We start from the raw sequence: 18,930 nt of genomic DNA, 5'->3' as shown, positions 1-18,930 counted from the left end.
GTCCTCACCTGTGTGCCTGCGTGCCTGAATGAGAGTGTGTGCCCTTGTATGTGCATGTGTAGATGAGTGTGTGTGTGCACGTGTGAGAACTGCAGCACAACCAAGTGCCAGTCTTTGATTTGGCACTTAGGGATCACTTAATCTGACCAGAGTTTTTCTCTGGTAGTACTCTAACATCCCTGGAATTTATATAGCTGGAAATAGGAGTAAATACACAAGACAGATATAATTTCAAATGACTGAATCCTCTTAGCTTTTCCTTGGAAGTTTATCCCCATCTGAAAGCCTCTCTTTTCCTTCTAGAGCCCTCCAATACAGCCTTCGTTCACACCCCACCACTACCTCTGCAGTCTGTGAAAACCTACCCGCATCATCCCAGACCAAAGGGATGTTCCTTCCTTCCTACAGCCAAGCATTTTAGTGAAATGACCAAGTCACACAGACTTGGATTCACATTCCAGTTTCACCACTGAAAAGCAATGTGATTTTGGGTAATTTCTTAAATTTCACAGACTCAGTTTATTGAACTTCATGATAGGAATAAGAAAACTTTGTCTTTGGAGGATAATTTGAGAGGACTAGATGAAACTATGTGCTTTACCCATGCCTCACGTATACATATAGCAAACAAAGTAATAACTGTTAATAATTGCTAATCCTCCATCCTAACAATGGAGGCATTAATCGACTATTGTCTTTTGTTTTTTGATTTAATGTTTCATATGCATTTGTTTTCTTTACCAGAAGAGTTTGCAAGCCCTATGCCTTATTGCTCCCGCATAGCATCTAGCACAGTGTTTGTCCATAGTAAATTCTCTTCAGATATGTGTAGAGATTAAGACACAGATTGACATTAGATGGTTCTTTTATGCCACCACCCATGATTGTGTCACCTCCTCAAGGATACTTTTTTCTTGGTCCTCTCACTAATGGGAATTTAGAAAACCCCTTAAGCATTCTGCAGCCACATTCTTCTCTGACTCCTGCCTTATGTCCTGTGACTTGAAGTTCAAATCTAAAGGAAGGTGCTCCACTTCTGCTCAGTGGTGCAGGACAGCCTCAAGGCTGTCCCGGGAGATAGATGATCTGATCTCAAAGCAATCAGTCAACAGGTCAGTATCTCAGGCAGTGGTAATCAGTGTCAGGTTGGGATTTGATCACCAGGAAGTTTCTCACTAAGTGGTTTTCCAGATCTGAGGGTACCCAATAAGGGACTGGGATCTGTCATCTTTTGGGGCTTCTAGTCCCCTTCTTCCCACTCTGATTTGTGTAGCAGGCTCTCTCCTATGGACTGGGTTGTCTCTAGTAGGTAGTCTTGGGTGCGTGTAGGATTAGTAGTCGGATATTGTGGAGAGGGAATTGCTTCAATCTCTTAAGTCTTTGAGGTTAGAAAGTGATAAAGAATTACAATTATCTGTGTATTATAAACAAGCAGATGAAGAAACCAGTAAAGCTGCTCTTTTATGGAAAGAAAATTGCTAGGTTGAACTGCATGAGATCACTGATATTTGATTGTTTCTGACACCAAAAAAGTACACTTCATATCATTCAGCCTAATAGCTCTTAATATGAGGTTTCAGGTTTCTGTTTATTTGTTCATGTTTGAGCTTCTGGATTGTAACTGCATCACATTGGACATTCGGAATGAAGAGGACAGGTTGGGAGCGAGCTTTCGAATCAACTATTCCCGTATGAGATGCCCATGGGTGAACATGCCATGTGAATTCTTATGCCCAGCCTTTGGGTTGGTACACAGGATTCATGGATATCTTCTTTGCCTGGTATTGCTAATGATCTGGTATTCGTTACTGAGAGAAATACAATGGTATTTCTTTGTGTTTTGTGGCATTGTTGCGGGGTCAGCCATCATGACTATGCGCATGGAGAGTCTCTGGGGTTTGCCATATGGTAGCAGGAGTGGTGCCTGTCTTCTTTGTCCTTTCCTCCCTGGTACCTGGCACGCAGTGGGTACTCGGTTAATATATGTTCAAGGAATTGAAGGACTGGGCTCTGATCATCTGGTTAGTTTATTCTTCCCTGTGTGGTCAGTAAACAGCCACCCTAGAGGAACACGTTCCCTCCAGTTGCTTTGGAGTGGACTTCCTAATTTCACATCAGAAATATTCTTGCTTCTTAGTGATCGCTCCTCCCGGAGTGGAAATTTCACTTCCATGAGCCACAAGGCCACCCATACTGTAAATCTGAGACTGCTTTCTATACCATTGTGTCTTGGGCTGGTTCCCCCACGATTCTTTCCAGATGTGGAGTGCTTTCAGGTAGTTTACCAGACTCGTTCATTCTGCATCCGCTGTCTGGTTTCACATTCCCTCAACCTCTGAGAAGGAGCATTCTAGTAGTGTCCCATATATTATATTCATGAATCCAGAAATTTCAGGTAACTAACAGATATAACTCATTATTTCTGGATTCACTAGCGGATTTTTGTAACTCTTCATTGTATATGTGTCTTTTAAATCAGTTGCTTTGCAATGCAGTACTTTAGATGTGTGTATGTGTATGCATAGTTTTATACTTCTGTAGTTTGGGGTCTGAAATTAATTTATGGTCATAGAATATGCTCTTGCATCTCTTTTTAGTTTACGGCTTATGATACATTGGTGAAACCTTGCTGAGAAGTGGCCACACGCATTTGCTTTCTCTCCCGTTGGCACATGCAACAAGTGGCTAGTGAGTGTGCATTATACAGATTCTAATGTGTTTTTATGGCAGCATTTTAGCAATTTCTTCCCAACATATAACTGCTATAAATTTGGTCTCACTTTTTTCCCTCACATTGTTGAAGTGTGTTCAGAAAAATATGTCATCCTAGTTTTTAGGTATGAAGCCCCTTTGGATTTACAGTCAGTCTACTTTATTCCGTATGTTCTAGCAAATTCATGTATGGCAAGTACAGAAATGCTGACACTTCCATTCATTTGGATGCAACTATGTGTCCATTGAGTTTTCCCTTTTTAAAAAAAGGCAACTAAAACATGCCTATCACCTCTTAACCCACCTCTCAGCAGGCCCAATCCTATATTGAATGTTTATTTGATAATTTGATAAGTGATCATTTGAATCTAAACTTCCATCAAGAAATGAAAAATATGAGCAGAAAAGGTATTCGAATGTGAGATGCCCTAGCTCCTTACACATTGTGGAGCTCTTCTGTGGCTAACATTCATTTTTTAAATAAGCACCATTTGTGGTACCTTTTTAGAATATAGATGATAGAGATGTAATTACTTTGGGAAAAACTGGAAAAGGGCAGTATTTATTGCAATGGCCACGAGATGGCAGACCTAAAAGCCAGACTTCTCAGAGAGATTTACTTGAGGAATTATGTCTTTGAGGGTGCTTTAAAAGCCATCAGCTTCCCAAAGGAAGACTCCTACAGGTTATCCTGAGTTGCCGGTCAATTCTGTGTGTGGCAGGCACCGCGAGGGAGAACATCTTCAGGCTGAGGGGAATCTGGTTAGCCTTCCTCCCTATCAGATAGGATGCCTTCCTGCTCCTTCTGGAAACCTGCTATTTGCTTGGCATACACAGATACACCACTGTTTCCTTCCCCCAGTACAGAGACACCACTGCCTTTTTCCTTTCCCCTGGATAGGAACTGTCACAAAAGAGCTGCTTCCACCAAATTTAATTTTTTGTATTTCTCTCTACAAGATCTGCTTTACAGAATCTTAATTCAATTTTCTTCAAATGTTGCATTAGCAAAAGTCTGGAATGTGCCCCCTTCTGCTCATATTCCTTTTACAGCAATGACATGACAGTCTGTTTTGTTTTTCATTATAATTTAGCCTATGGGAATATTCTGTTCCACGTAAACATAAATAAAGGGAGGTTTGATTTAAGACAAAAATTTCAAATTAAGAGGGGAAATATTTAGTTCAAGATACAGGAGGGCAATTTGCTGCTCTGTGCAAAGACTTGCTAACTAACAGATATTAGTTGCATTAAATATACAGTAGAGGGAAAATTAAAATATATTGTCTTTTGGGAAATATATATATACATATATGCATGTATATACTTTGATATATCTCACCGATAAGAAAAAAAAATAATTGATCAGATACCCTGAGTGCTAAACCTTGGAGTTAGTGACCTATTTTCTGGCAGTTATTCATTTCCAACCAAAAAGTTAATGTGATAAGGCAAGTGTCTGGACAGTAACTGATCATCCATGGACAACAGGTTTAGCAAAGCTCTGGCCCATAGTGAAGTCCAGATGTATTCGGTTTTCCTACTATCAATCATCAGTAACCCTTCCAGGGAGTCTTGTTGGGTGTACTGCACATAGAAAGCTACACTGGCAGAGTTAAGTGGTCAACAGAGAAGCTTTCTCATCACTGAACTAGGATAATGGGAACAAATGAGAACTATAGTGAGCAATTCTACACTAATGCCTGGTGTGCTAGTGTGTGCCTGGTGTGCCTGGTGAAGTGTCAGAGGCCCTTCGTTTTACTTGCCCTCCCTCCCTTCCAAATTTACCATTTTTTAAAGATTTTTTTTTTTAATAGAAGTTTTTTTGTTTTGAAGTTGTTTGACTTTGGTTAGATTTTGCACTTGACCTTGACTTTTAAAAGGTCACCTTTTAAAACACGTTTCCATTTCTCATGTGGCATGAAATCACATCTTGCGCACTTTTGTGGGGCCTTTCCTATCAGTTTGGACGGAATGATATTGAACAGTTATTGACTAAATCAGACCTGCCTGGCCTGGGATGCAACTCTTCTATGATGAGCACACTGTGTGCATACTCAAGCTCTGTTTTCTCCTTTAAATTTGTTTGCGAAACAGACATCATCTCATGAAAGTCAAATGTGCAATTAAACAGAAACCAATTTCAGAGAGTCGGCCTTGAAAGTAAGTGACCCACTGGCATTTTTAGAATGTTTACTGTAAAGGAGAGCCTGGTAGAAAGAAGGCAAAACTTGAATCTTTACATTTGGTGGTATCTGTGTTATGTAATAATAAGTAATTGCTAACATTTGTGTGGTTGTATCAGGCACCGCACAGAATCTCGACATGCGTTATCACATTTAACTCTCACAAAGATTTTAGAGACAGTGATTGTCATCCTTCTTAGTTCAATTATGAGGAAATTTAGGTTTCAGAGTCATTAAGTAACTTGCCAGGGAAACAAACAATAGAACAATAGATATTACTGAAATTCAAACCCGGGTATATTCAGTTCCAAAGCTCAGGCACTAAATTAGTATCCTAATCAAGTACCTTAATCAAGTCTTGAGGACATGAGTGATATTTTATTAGATAAGTTTAAAGAAATCATAATAGGCTAAAAATCGAAAGAAGTAATTTCTTATCTCTCTGTGTGTGTGTGTGTGTGTGTGTGTGTGTGTGTGTGTGTGTGTGTGGCACCCAGTAATCAGTAATACCACACACATGTCTTCTACCAGGACTTAGAGAAGGGCTCCTTGCTCCTCGCATCCCTCATTGCCTTTTATCAGGTCTCCCAAGGAAGGAGAATGGCGAGAACAATTTAGGATGGGGACAGTAGCTCTTCCTGGCACTCATCCTCTGGCCTCTTCCATATGGGAAAGTCAGTTGGCCTCAGACTCCCAAACACCCTTTGTAGCAGGATGACAAGAGGTGCCTGCATTTGCCATCTCAGTGTCCTGAAAGCGCACAGTGTTGCCTCTACAGAGCTTCCTGGCCTAGCCGCACTTGGCGGAACCCAAGGGTGGCTCAGCTGCTTACTTAGGTCATGCCCTGAATAAGTAGTGGGGTAAAAGCTGGTGCATGGAGCAAAGAGCTTCCACAGGACTTCGTGGCCCCTGTGTTAGGAAATTCCAGTCGTGTGCTATTAGGTTTCAAAGACAAAATTCTCCGTAATTGGAGTAAACTATTTCTTGAGGTCAGTTTTAGGTGGGCGACAGAGAGCAAACCGCATTAAGGAGTCTGGGCTGCCAAAGCGTGGCCTTTACAAATCTGGTCTGTTCTTTGTCCTTGCTGGAACTTGTGGTTGTTCAAATATATCTCACCCTGTGGGCCCCACCTTATGTGAGCGGCTTTGCTTTCTGCGTGGGCCCTTCTGCATGTACAATACATCATTCTGCTGGTGGGTAGTGTTGATATTAATTGATATCAGAAGACTTTCGTTTCTCAAGATGCTTTTTAAAAATCCTGCTTTTAAAATTGAGGCAAATGAGCATCTATCTCCAGGGCCGATCACAGCAAACCTCCACCCATCCTCACCCCAGGGGTGAGAGAGAGGCTGTTTTGAACAGGATCTTTCGTCACCGTCTGTCTTAAGTCACCTCCTACTGAACTTACGGTTGAAGATTCAGGGTCATGAGGGAAAGAAAACAGTAATTAACTGGGAAAAGTTGATTGAGCGGAATTTTTTTTCCCACAGTATGATTAGAACATGACTGCGGGCTGAGCACCATACATAATGTAGGTTCTCCCTTGCATGTCATTATCCAAACATTTCTTAATGCTTTTTAAGCATCTGCTTTTGTAATTGAATGTGTTCCTAAAGATGGGTCAGCTCACTAAAACAAGAACCTGCAAGAAAAAAAATGTGTTACTACTCCCCTCCCCCGCCCCAACCCAATTTATAACAGTTCCTAATTGGTCTGCCTCATTTACAATTCCTAAAATTAATTTTGGACCCTCTCTCAGAGCTTAAGTCATCATTAATAGAGCGACAGCAACAGGGAGTGAAATAGAAATGTTTATAAAGCTCCCTTTTAAATTGACTGTGATAAGTGATGTAGTGATGTATTACCATCAGAGGATTCTGGAGCTCCCTTTGTGAAGGTTAGCCACAGGCAACACTCAAAAGAAGGCATTTATCTTGGTGGGAGACGCCCTTCAGTCTTCTTTTGTTTTATTCCATTGAGGTTTTTCTTTTCAGGGTGGCTCAAACCATTTTTTTTGGTGTTTTATTAGCTGTATCTTGACTACCTCCTACAAACTGAATGACAGCAAAGGGCTATTAAATGTGTTCTTGCACATATTTTTATCCATTGTTAACCCTGACTAAATGTGTGTGAGGGCACAGAAGTCCCCCCTCTTTTTACTTCATTGTTGCCCATATTTGTTAAAGAAATTATTCCCCTTGACGTTTGTTTAGGCTGCACTTTGATAAAATGCTGTCTATGGTCCACTTTCTTAGCTTGGCATTCAGCAGACTCTTATAGATTTATTTCTCTTTGCATTATCTTATCTTCCTTTCTAGCTTATTTGGGCTTCCTTTTCATATTTTAAGCTACATTTTGGGGCATAGACAGATCACCTTAGTAATTGTATACTAAAGCACTGCAGTGTTCTAAAGATAATTTTGCAAGCCTTTGGCATATACTTAACCCCACTAACTATCTAAAGATGAGAAAATATGTTCTTTTCGTGTTGTCTGTGAACAGAAAAGACAGATTAACTGCTGAAGGTGATTTCAGACTTATAGAAACTTTCTTCAGGTTGATGGGACCATAACAATTTCTGAAGCAATGTAAATCTGGCCTTGAATCTAGATGATTCACCTGATGGGGAAAATAATGAGGATTTTTCTTTGTGTTTCCAATTTATATCCAAATGTCTTTTCACAGGTACAAACTTTATGTTTAAGCATGTTTTTAAAACATGTAGATGTAAAAGGGCATTAGAAATGCAAATATTTCCGTTTTCCCAGACTTTCCCTATTGGAAAAAAAAAAGTGGTAACATTTAAGCTTCCTAATTTATTACAATGTTTGCCATTTTCTCAAAACGGGCCTCTGTGTATTTTCAGTAAAGTATTTGTCATTTGGCTTTAAGTAGATGTATTAGCAAATTGCCTTATGGGAATTGCAAAAAGTGTAGAATCTGATATAGGGCAGGCAAATGAAATTAATCTTTAAAAAATGTATGTTCAGTATCCCTCACCCTCAAAAGCCCCTGACTCTAAAGCAGGGATAATGAAAACCTATAACTTTGCAGAATTAGCTTACAGTGATTTAAATTATTAATTGAAATGTATCAGCTTGATAAAGGATTATTTAAATTCATTTTATAAAGCTTATTGCTTAAAAAAAAAAACACACAAATGCAATGATTCTATCAGCCTAGAATTTAGAGTTTTCTTTGCCAGTTGTCCCTGTACAAGTAAGAAGTGGCCAGATATAGCCTTAACTTATTCAGAACATCTTTCCAGATATCCTAGAGTGTGAAATGTTCATATTTTTCTAGGTTTATACACTTTAATTTTCTGCCAATTACTGTTTGACTTAAATAGACTAGAATTATTGAATGTAGATTTCAATCAAGTTATTTTAAAAGAAATTATCATTAGTTTATGGTCAATATTTAAAGGAGAGTATATATATTTATATATTATATATATAAAATCCTTGTTACATTAATTTTGTTCAGAGTTCTATGATTGTATAATACCAGCATTTATAAAACATATTTGTTAGCCAGAAGCAAACAAAACAAAGTAAAAAAAAAAATAAGGAAAATGTTACAAGGAACAAAATGAGTTATTTTGCATCAATTTAATGTAGATGAGTAGTGGTTTTAAATGTACTTTTTAAAAAATGATTTTAAATGTAGTTTGAGGTATAATAATTAATAATAATAGGATTTGGGACTATATTTAGTAAAACATCTGTAAAGAATTAGGAATTGATACGTGTTTTATGATCAGCAGTTTTCTGATCAACAGAATTAGAAATTAATTTGTTGGGACTTTTAGTGATATTACAAGAGGATAAATAAGTGTTAAGTCATGAAAAGCTTAAATTATAGAATTACAGGGCAAAAGGAGTTTAAAAGGGTCTTTCTTTATGTTGATAATGACTTTTAACAGTTATTGAAGCTGTGTAATTCTGAATTTTTACCTGAAAGAGGAAAATGGGTTGAAAAGGACCATAGGATATAACACATAAAAGTGGACACAGGGAACCTACTTAGGCAATGATTAGAACTGTCCACACGGGAGATGATGGTAGATTGTACCAGACATGTGTATGCGAAAGTACGTGTATGTGCACTTACCTGCATATAGAGTGAGAGGCACAGAGAGAACATAATAAATACCTTGATGAGAAAATGAACAAATGTCACATATGCCAAGCATTTGAAGCATGCACCTGCAGTTTATTTGATGACTGAGAAGTTTCATTTACAATTTTTTAATGTTTACGCTCATGATATTTTGTGAGAAAGAAGAAGAATGCAGGAAGGTAGAGGCAGAAAAAAAAAGCAAAAACCAGCCTATCCATTTCACCACCATGAGATAATGACTATTAGCGTTTGGTGTCTTTCCTTCCGATTTTTTCTATGAATATAGTTTTATGTTTGGGGGATCTTATTGTGTATACACATGCACATCAAGAACTGTTGAGGATTCTGAGATTTTTCCTTAGTGACATGCTAACAGGTTAGCCTGCCTCAGTTTCATGGATGCAGGTAGATGACCAGAGACTTTGAGGTCAGAAACAAAGGACTTCATTGCTCAAGGTGCAGAGAACAGTGTCAGCATATCTATGTCAGTTCTCCTTTCCTCACGTCCCATGGAGGCAAGGCAGAGGGGTGAGATGAATAGCTGTACCTACTGTGCGTTGAATTACAAGGGAAGAATCCTGAGCTTACAGAACCTGAATCTTTTATAATGGCAGTAATATGACTGCCCTTTGCTCTGGACGGAGATGCTATTATATGAGGGTAGTAAGCATGTCTACCCTTTGATCCTAAGGGAGAAACTCTTTCTTCCAAGGCTATTCACTATACAAACATTCTGGAAAGGTTGTGAGAAAAGAAGATAGTGTCTTTGCTTGTAAAATGTGCAGAAATATGAAACACATGGAGAATTGTCTCTCAACAAATAAATGTTTTCACAGATCTTTTTTCATCAGCATTTTAAACGCTGCATATAGCTGTAAAGAGTGAAATATGGAGGGGCACCTGGGTGGCTCAGTCGGTTAAGTGTCTGACTTCAGCTCAGGTCATGATCTCAGAGTCCTGGCATTGGAATCAAGCCCCACACCCCACACTGAGCTCCACAGTCAGTGGGGAGTCTGGCTGGCACTCTTGCTGGCACATGCACACTTGCTCTCCCTCTCAAATAAATAAAAATCTTTTTAAAAGAAAGAGTGAAATGTGGAGATACAGCGTAATCTCTGATCAATCCCCAATTTTCCTACTAATGATTTCTTAGGTTGTTTCCATTAAAAAAGCTTCACATGGACATTTCAATTTGGGGCAGAGTGACCTTAGGTGTGTGGTAGTTAAGTTGGAGTAGGTAGTGAATGGGCTCTCCCTGATTTGAAGGCTGTGCAGCCTCTTCAGCTTGGCTTTATGTACAAATATGCATGAGCTGTGAATGGTAAGTATGTCTGTTGTCTCAAGATGTTATCCAGAGGGAGACAGGCTGTGTGAAGCTGGATTTGAATGCTGCTGTTGATAGTCCAGCCTGCACTGGTTTTCTTCTGGAAAGTGGACATATTCCCTGACATTTCTGCTGCTCATATGTCTGAGTGAGTCCCCAACAGAAGCTCCTACTGCCTGCCATTAGCAGGGCCCAGAGAAGGGGGAAAATCTGAGATCCAAATAATGACCATCTTGTTCAAACATCTGGAGGGGGCCTGGTCTGGAGGGGGCCTGGTCTGGGAATTAAGAAAGACAAAACAGGATCATAATCAGGTTTTAGTCCTGGGACTTGTATGCAAAGAAAATATCCAATACAGAGGCTTTCCCAGGGCTGTGAGGTCTTGTAAGGTATCTAGGATGTGGCAGAAGTGACACAGATTGAGACAAGACTTCCTTAGTGTGAAGAAAGACTAAACGAAGACACCAGGAGAGCCATTTTCTAGTTAGAAACAGTCCCCCCAAATTCCATGTTGAAATTTGCGACAGATGTTGCCAGAAAATTGAACTGTAAAATGGGAGGAGGCAACTCTAAGCAATAATCAGAGATTAAGGGGTCAAAGCATCATAATATATTTTTTAGAGGGTGAAGAGGGGCAGAGGGAGAGGATCTCAGGCAGGCTCCACACCCAGCATGGAGCCCTACCTGGGGCTCAATCTCATGACCCTGAAATCATGACCTGAGCTGAAATTAAGAGTCAACAGCCCAACTGACTGAGCCACCCAGGAGCCCCAAAATTGATAAGATTTTTAAAGATTACTTTGGGTTTTGTTCTAGGGAGACCAGTGGGTTGCAGGGGTAGATGCTGATAGTTGGGAGAAGTTTGGTAGCAGTAGATCAGTTTAGATAAGGAATGTCTTTTCGGGTGCTTGGATGACGCAGTCGGTTAAGCATCTGCCTTCAGCTCAGGTCATGAACCCAGGGTCCTGGGATCGAGTCCTGCTTTGGGCTCCCTGCTCATTGGGGAGTCTGCTTCCCCCTCTGTTCTTCCTCCTGCTCATGCTCTCTCTCTCATAAATAAATAAATAAATAAAATCTTTTAAAAATGTTTAGATAAGGAATGTATTTTGGAGTAAAACCTACTGAAGTTTTGATGGGGTGTCTCTGGGAAGAGAAGAAAGGGAAGGAATCAAGGATGACGTCTAGGTTTGGGGCTTGGGCTACTCAGTGGATGGTGGTATAATTACTAGATAAGAAGGCTGAGGAAGGAATGGTTTTTGGTGGAATAGCAGGAAAGCATCATTAATTACACTGAGAATGGAAAGCACTACCCCACTAAATATCTCTGCCCCTTCAAAAGAAAATCTTGCGTGAAAAAAAATGATATTGATATTTAAATTGTTGGCCAGTTTTGTTGGGTTGTCTTGGAGTACCTAGAACTTTACTTGGCCAATGGCTGGATGGGTGGATGGATGGTTGGATGGGTGGATGGATTAAAGTGTCCTAGAAGTGAATGCTCAGATTGACTCCCTCCATTTCTAATTTGCAGCTTTGTCTATGAAACAATGAAAGATGACTCCTTCAGAGGAACTGGTGCATGTGTCTTAGGGATTCTGACCCAGAATACTTTGTCCATTTTGAGAATCAAAAGAGTTAGTTTGTCTTAAACATTGTCCATAATTCCTTCCCATTAAGACAGTGTTCTATGGTTCATTTCAACTGTAAATGACAATTATTTTTTTTTATACTTCGTAAAAATCACAATAATTTTTATTTTACCAGACAGGAAGCACTGCTTGCAGCAATCAGTGAGAAAGATGCAAATATTGCCTTGCTGGAATTGTCTGCTTCCAAAAAGAAAAAGACACAGGAAGAAGTTATGGCCCTCAAGCGGGAAAAAGATCGACTTGTGCATCAGTTAAAGCAGCAGGTGGGGCCTCCTGCACGAAAGGTGTGTTTTGCTGGTTTTGGGGCCTTGGGTGCTTTCTCTGGGTTTAGCTACTCTTCATCCTCCCATGTCCATCGTGCCGGCTCAAGCAGCTAAAACCAGGTAGGAATGAAATGGCCCAGGTTGTTGCTGGGACATCATTTTACTGCTTTTCTGTGTTTATGGGCATGTGCCTGGGCTTGTGTGGTTTGCAGCCAGTGCTATTTTCTTTTCTTTTATATTCACATCATCTCCCCAGAAATAGCTGTCAGGTCTCTTCCTTCCAGTGGACTTTGTATGATTTCTGACTAAATCTTAGAAACTACTATTTAAATTCTGGGCACCTTCGTTACCTTCTGTCTTGCTCACGTTCTGGGCCCCATCAGTAACTCTCCTCATCCAGTTCTTTAGATTTCTTTCTTTCCATACTTCCAACCTTGGTTCTTCAACTAGTTCCTTTAGGACCTTTCGACTAAGGAATATCTCCCAGCCCCTAGCACTGCCAGACTATGCTTGGAGACCTCCCCAGCCATTATTTAGTTAAACATTTTTTTCAATCACCTATTTACTCAATTATCCATCTTTTTCCTCCTCTCTAGGCCACTGTATTTCTTCTGAGGGAAAAGAAAGGAGGGGAAAATGAAGGAGGGGCAAAGTCCTAACTTGTACAGAAAGCAGTTCTTTTCTTTTTGGAGGGTTTTCTGGAAGTGGTTTGAATGGAAATTACACCTGAAGCATATTGCAAAATCATTCCTGAAATCTTCAGACCTTATTTCTTCTCCATATATAACTTGGGGGCTTTGGTTAAAGATATTCAGCAATGGTTAAAGATATTCACTGGGATTCTAACTTCATTGTGAAACCAACTCAGCATATATTATGGCTCAGTGGTCTGTGGTCTCACAAGGTGGCTGTCACATCTTAGCTTGGGCCACATGTGGCTCTGAAGCTCTCTAAATGCCACATGGTGCCACATGGAGTGTGTCCACATCAATTTCAGCCCCCAGGACGGGTTCTCTGTCTGCTAGGGTGATCTAGGCATAGAGTGCAAGGTGAGTGGAAGAGAAGCCCAAAGAAATAAGTCCCTTCCCTTCACAAATGGGCCAACCCTTTCCTTCTTCAGGAAAGAAAAGGCATCCTTTGGCCCTAAACAAGAGTCCATTTCTCATAGGGCTGCCTTGCTGAGAGAGAGAGAGACCACTGCCATGCCTGGGTGCCCTCTCCTGCAGAGGGAGGGTCCCGGTTACTGCCAGACATCGGGGTCATTCCACAGAGCAGCATGCCTCGCTAGTGCTGGCCCTGGGGGTTGGGAACCGCTTACATCTGACTTCTTAGTTTGGGGCTGTGCATCTTCTACACTGGGTTTCCACCCACCTGGCCACAGAAAGTCAAGACAAGCCCCCTTCTTTGCTTTCTCCTAACTCCTTCCCTGTGAGCCCTGAGCCCTCCCCTCCTGCACCTAACCATTGTAGCTTTCTCCCACAGGTATATAGACCTAAGAAACAGCCCCTGAGCTCGAATATACCATGCACTTGTGATGCTGGCTACAGCCCAGATATTACGGCCAAGTACCACGGGTCCAGCTACGATGCATACATGATCCAAAGGTCTCAGGTCAGTCAGTAGCTAAGGAGACACTTGCCCCCACCGTGGGGGTTGGGAGGTGCATAACAGCTACATCCTGCCTTGCCCTTTACCTCTTTTAATGATTTACAGTACTTGGTGGCCAAAAATCCTGAGACCATAGATGATGGCATTATATCTTGATTTGTAATGTGATTTCATTTATTATGTATTTGCCAAGGGTTCCAGACTTGGTGGCTACCCTATGGGGCCAGCTCTTCTGAAATGGCCTGGCATTGCTGCAAATAGCCAAGACTGCCAGAGGCCTTACTGTCAGGCATAGTGAATTATATTTTTCTTTCTGTCTCTCAGATACCTTGCTCCCCAAATCTCCCTCTACTTTTCCCAATAAGGAATTTTTTTAAGACTGTTTTTTTTCTTTCTCAGCATCATGAAAATGCACTCCTGGATTCCAGGAAGGATTGAGTGTAGCCCTTCAATTTGCTCCTGGGAAACTGCACAAAGCCTTCATTATTCACGACAGGCTTGGTTTTGGGTATCATGGGGCACATTGGGGAAACCCCAGCCATGCAGAGTTAGTCTTCCGCCTGAACTAAGGCAGGATCTAAAGGGCTGTGTGGGAAAAAAGAAGGCAGCCAACGAGAAGGATGGGTTCCTCGATGATTTAGGTTTGAAATCCTTCCCCACACCCTGTAGGCAACAGAGGGGAAAAAAAAAAAAAGCACATGAATTGATGTACCCTTGTTGTAAATGATATGATTCTAAGAATAATGATTAATTGGCTTATAAAAGTGCTCCCTTTTTATTGAGTGTTTGCTCTGTGCCAGGATGTGTATCCAGTGTCCCTCGGGAACTTTGTCCCATGGTCCTCACAGCAGCCCTGTGGTGTGGGTGGCAGATTACTTCCCTTTTCCAGGGGGTGTAACTGAGACTCAGAGTGTGGAATAACCAGCCTAAAACACACAGCTTATAAGCAATAGAGCTTGGGTTTTGGATAGTCCACCTGAGTCCACACATACCCCATCAGGTTCAGAAAGGAATTCAGAGTGACAAGCAGAAGGGTATTCCAGAACCTGTGAGGTCCCCTTACCTTTGTAAGCTTGAAGTAGATGCCATTGAAGAATGTTCTCTGGCTATTCATAAGGGGTGGGTTCTGCCTAGAGCGCTTAGGCTTAAGCTATTTGATCATGTCAATAATTCCTAATACTTCTGAGTTCTCACCACATGCCAGGCATGGGTGTAAAGGTCTTACATACACTGTCTCATCAACTCCCAACAAAATTGAAGGGCTGATGCTCTTAGAGGAGAAAGAACCAGACATCCAGAGAGGTTGGGTGCCTTGCTCAGGCTTCACAGCCGGACATTCCATGATGCTTGAAAAGACCCTTTTCCATGACTGTACAACCGTGACTGTATTTGACAGCTGCCATCTAGAGTTGGACTGCTTAGGGCTACTCTTGTTTGAGCACTCGTTAGCTGTGTGATCATGGGCAAAATACTAAACCTCCCTAAACCTCAGTTTCCTTGTCTGTAAATTGGGCTAATAATCTAATTCAAAGTATTGTGAGTATAATGTATATAAAGAGCTTTGCACATGCCTAGCACATAATAGGTGCTGTATATTTATGAGCTACTATGGGAAAAAGAGCAGACAGACATTCGTACTTAAGTGTTCCTGGTCCTCCCTCCCTTAAAGCCCAAGCACTGGGGGAGCAGTAAACAGTCATGTCAGGAACCATAGACCCTAGCACCCAGTGTGCACTGAAGAGGCTCACAGTGCTTGTTAAATGTGCTTGGTTTGTGTCTGCAGTCACAGAGAGTCAGTCAGAGAGGGAAGCCTTGGGAGAACAAGTCCCAGACCTCAGCTGTCACCACCTGCATGAGTGACTTGGGAGGGCAGAGCTCTTTTATTTTTTTTTCTTAAATGTTTTATTGTTAGGTTAATCACCATACATTACATCATTAGTTTTTGTAGTGTTCCATGATTCATTGTCTGTGCATAACACCAGGGCAGAGCTCTTTTAGATGGCTAGGCCAATGGGAGGGGAAGGCCTGGATCTGGGTGTTCATCTGCCCAATGTTCTGTGAGGATACTGAAGCAGACTGGCGCACAAGAGATGCCACCCTCTTCAGGCTGCCTTCCGCTCAGCTCATCTCATGCAGGTCTTTCCACTGCCCATGACATTCCCTGTGACTGAACATTGGCAGCTCGTTCAACAATCCCCACAGTTACTGCACTTTGCCAGGAACATAGCGGGCGCTCAATAAATATTTATTTTGTGAGTGAATGCATGATTACCACATGCCAGGCTCTATGCCAAGTGCTTTATGTATACATAAGTTTACAAACATTATCTCACTTTTTCCTCATAATCAACCAACCAACATATTGCATATCTGCCATATGCCAGGCTCTCTGCCAGGTGCTGGGGATTCATCCATAACAGTTATTTTATCTGCTGCAATGAGGAGAGTGTCATTCTTATTTTTGAGTTGATCAAACCAAGGCTCCAAGAGACCACATGATGCAACTACCATACCTATACATACCACCCATACCCGGAAGTGCAGGGTTGGGCTTCTGAGTTGTAGAAGTGCTGACACTTTGCTCTTAGCTAGGCTAGATACTGCATCCTTAAAGCAATAGTGTGAGCCATGGATTAGCCCCCACACCTCACAGATGTTGTCAGAGGAATCAAGTTCCAATGCCTCAGCCTGTGGCTCCCAAGCTGCCTAGGGGCACAAGGGGGAGAAGTTATGGATAGCTTAGTGAGGCCAAGTACCATGTTGGAATTCAACTCAACAATATTCATTGAGTGCTTTCCGTGTATTAGGGATGGCTAGGCATTTTTGGAATACATCAGTGACCAAAATAGATAAAGACCCCTTCCTAGTGGAGCTTATGTTTTAATGATTGGGGTGGGGGGGATGGGAGAAAGGCAATAAGCCTGAACATAACAAATAAGCAAATTACATGGTAAAAAAAGAACAATGTAGACCAGTATAAGGGAGAAGAGGAATGTCAGGGAAGGATTGAGGACATGGTAACAGTGTAAAATAGGGTAGACAAATGGGCCTCATTGGGAAGGAGACACTTGAGCAAAGACTCGAAGGAGGTGTGAGAGAGGGAGAGCCCTTTAGATATCTAGGGGAAGAGTGTTTTGGCAGAGGGAATCACTAGTGCAAAAGCCCTAAGGCAGGAACATGCTGGTGTGTTTGGGGAAGAACAGGGAAACCAGTGTGGCTGGAGTAGAGTAGGCAAGGAGGTGAAGAGGCAAGCTGTCAGAGCAGTAATGGGGTGGGGATAGGATGTGTAGGGCTCTTGGGCAGGATCTGCTGAAGGTGGTACATTCTGGAGCAGAAGTTCTCTGCAGTTAGGAACAAAACACATGACATGAGCCATGCAAACTCAGAGCAGGGGGAGCTCTCAGGTACCACTCAGAGTGCCCTAAGACTGCCTTACTTGAGCCCACTCTCCAGATCCCCTGCCTTCAGCTTCTAAGGAGTCCCAGGGCATAGCTTGTGTTTGTAAAAAGCATTGCCATTTCCCCTGGAGCCATGAAGAACTAATACCAGAATTTGCTTGTCATGGCTAGTGAGATTTTTGAGTAGGAACAGAGCCCTTTGACAAAATGCCCTCCCTGACTTTCTGGCCATCTCAACAACATACCACTGGAGTCTAAATCCTGCACTCTCCTTGCTGTAAGGAGACAGGCAAGTGGTCATTAATGGCCACCACCATGCCATTGGCCTACTCAGGGTGATGGCTATGCCTAGGGGAAGTGCAGCCTGCCTCTAGGCCAAGGCAGAGATTCACAAACCTCAGTGGGCAGAATCTTGATCTTTTCTAAAGATGTATCTCACACTTATCACTCTCCAGCCCTTACTGCTGAAAAATCTTCCCTGGCTTCCTTTACTGGTGCAATAAAGACACATTCAAACCAATATGCGCTCTGCCTTGTACATGCAGTGCAATCCCCTCTGCCTGGAATACATTTCCTTCTTTTCCTCACCTAGTTAATGCCCATTCACCCATTCAATCTCAATCCAACATCACTTTTTTCAGGGAAGCTTTCTGGGACTTTCTCAATTATGTCAAATCTCTAGTTTGGTACTCCTATAGAATGTGTACATCACTTAATTGCACTGTAACAGATGCAATTTTGCATTTGTTTTTGTGATTATTTGAATAGTAACTATCTGCTAGTTTTATGAGCTCCATGAGGACTAAGAATGTGACCCTGTGACTTTTTTTGTTGACCATTTATCTCCAGGCCTAGCACAATTGCTAGCACATAGTGGGCATTTAGTAAATATTTGTTGAAAGTATAAATTAATGAGTGGGTGAATTGCCAGGGCAGCTTGTTAAAAAAAAAAAGAGAGACGTTATTGATCAATCACGACTTTAGACAAAACTTAGCATTATGATTCTTCCCAGTATTCCAGGCAGCCGCCACCTGTAGGAGTTGGTAGAAGATATGAGACTTTTTTGCCAAGTGATGACCACAAAATGGTGTCATGTTGCAAGATATGGAGATGCCTTTTTCCATCCTTGAATTTTGTGCAGTGGTGGCCATTTTGAACCTTTCTTCTGAATCTGTTCTCTGTATTTTAGTTCAAATCCCCTCCAAATTTGGGGATTCTTCTTGAATAAAATGTCACTGAGTTTCCGTATGTGGCAAAGGTTACTTGTTGTTATGAAGGGCCCTTTACTTCATCCCTGAAAACCTCTGAGTGTCATAAATCAATTTGCCTAGAAATACCTAAACTCCTGTTAAACATCTGTCAAGAGAGCTAGAGAAGGTGATATGAAATGAGTTCAGAAATTCCAACTATGCTTAACAACAAAAGAATCTTTATGACGCTCTTCGGGTGCTGACATTGGGGCTGGTTTTAGGCTGAGCAAGGTATAAAACTGAGAGAGCAGTACAGATTAACTTTCTGTTGCATAAAAAAGATAAAGGATTAATCATAGCTTGGTAGTAGACAGATAAGTCTGTCCAACTGTTGTACTCTTCCAAATTGCATTTCTTCATAAGCACACACCTCTGACACTTTTACTCTAGCTCTTTTTTTAAATCTGGCTTCCAGATTTT

General features: G+C 41.4%; 1 protein-coding gene across 9 annotated transcripts in view; it reads left to right on the top strand.

Annotated features, from left to right (window-relative positions):
- ERC2 (ELKS/RAB6-interacting/CAST family member 2) overlaps positions 1–18,930 on the top strand; it is a 977,487-nt gene that overhangs the window by 740,152 nt on the left and 218,405 nt on the right. For all 9 annotated transcript variants that reach the window (XR_003518693.1, XR_003518694.1, XM_027587658.1 and 6 more), the window contains one exon: positions 12,106–12,253. Coding sequence is in view for 7 of the 9 variants with exons in the window: in XM_027587658.1 (XP_027443459.1) it covers positions 12,106–12,253 (148 nt within the window). In the remaining 2 variants the exon portion in view is untranslated. The remainder of the gene's footprint in view (positions 1–12,105; positions 12,254–18,930) is intronic.

The sequence above is a fragment of the Zalophus californianus genome, chromosome 1, assembly GCF_009762305.2.
Source record: "Zalophus californianus isolate mZalCal1 chromosome 1, mZalCal1.pri.v2, whole genome shotgun sequence".
NCBI lineage: Eukaryota > Metazoa > Chordata > Mammalia > Carnivora > Otariidae > Zalophus > Zalophus californianus.
The sequence above is the reverse complement of the archived record's forward strand: the minus strand, read 5'-3'. Positions and strand labels throughout refer to the sequence as shown.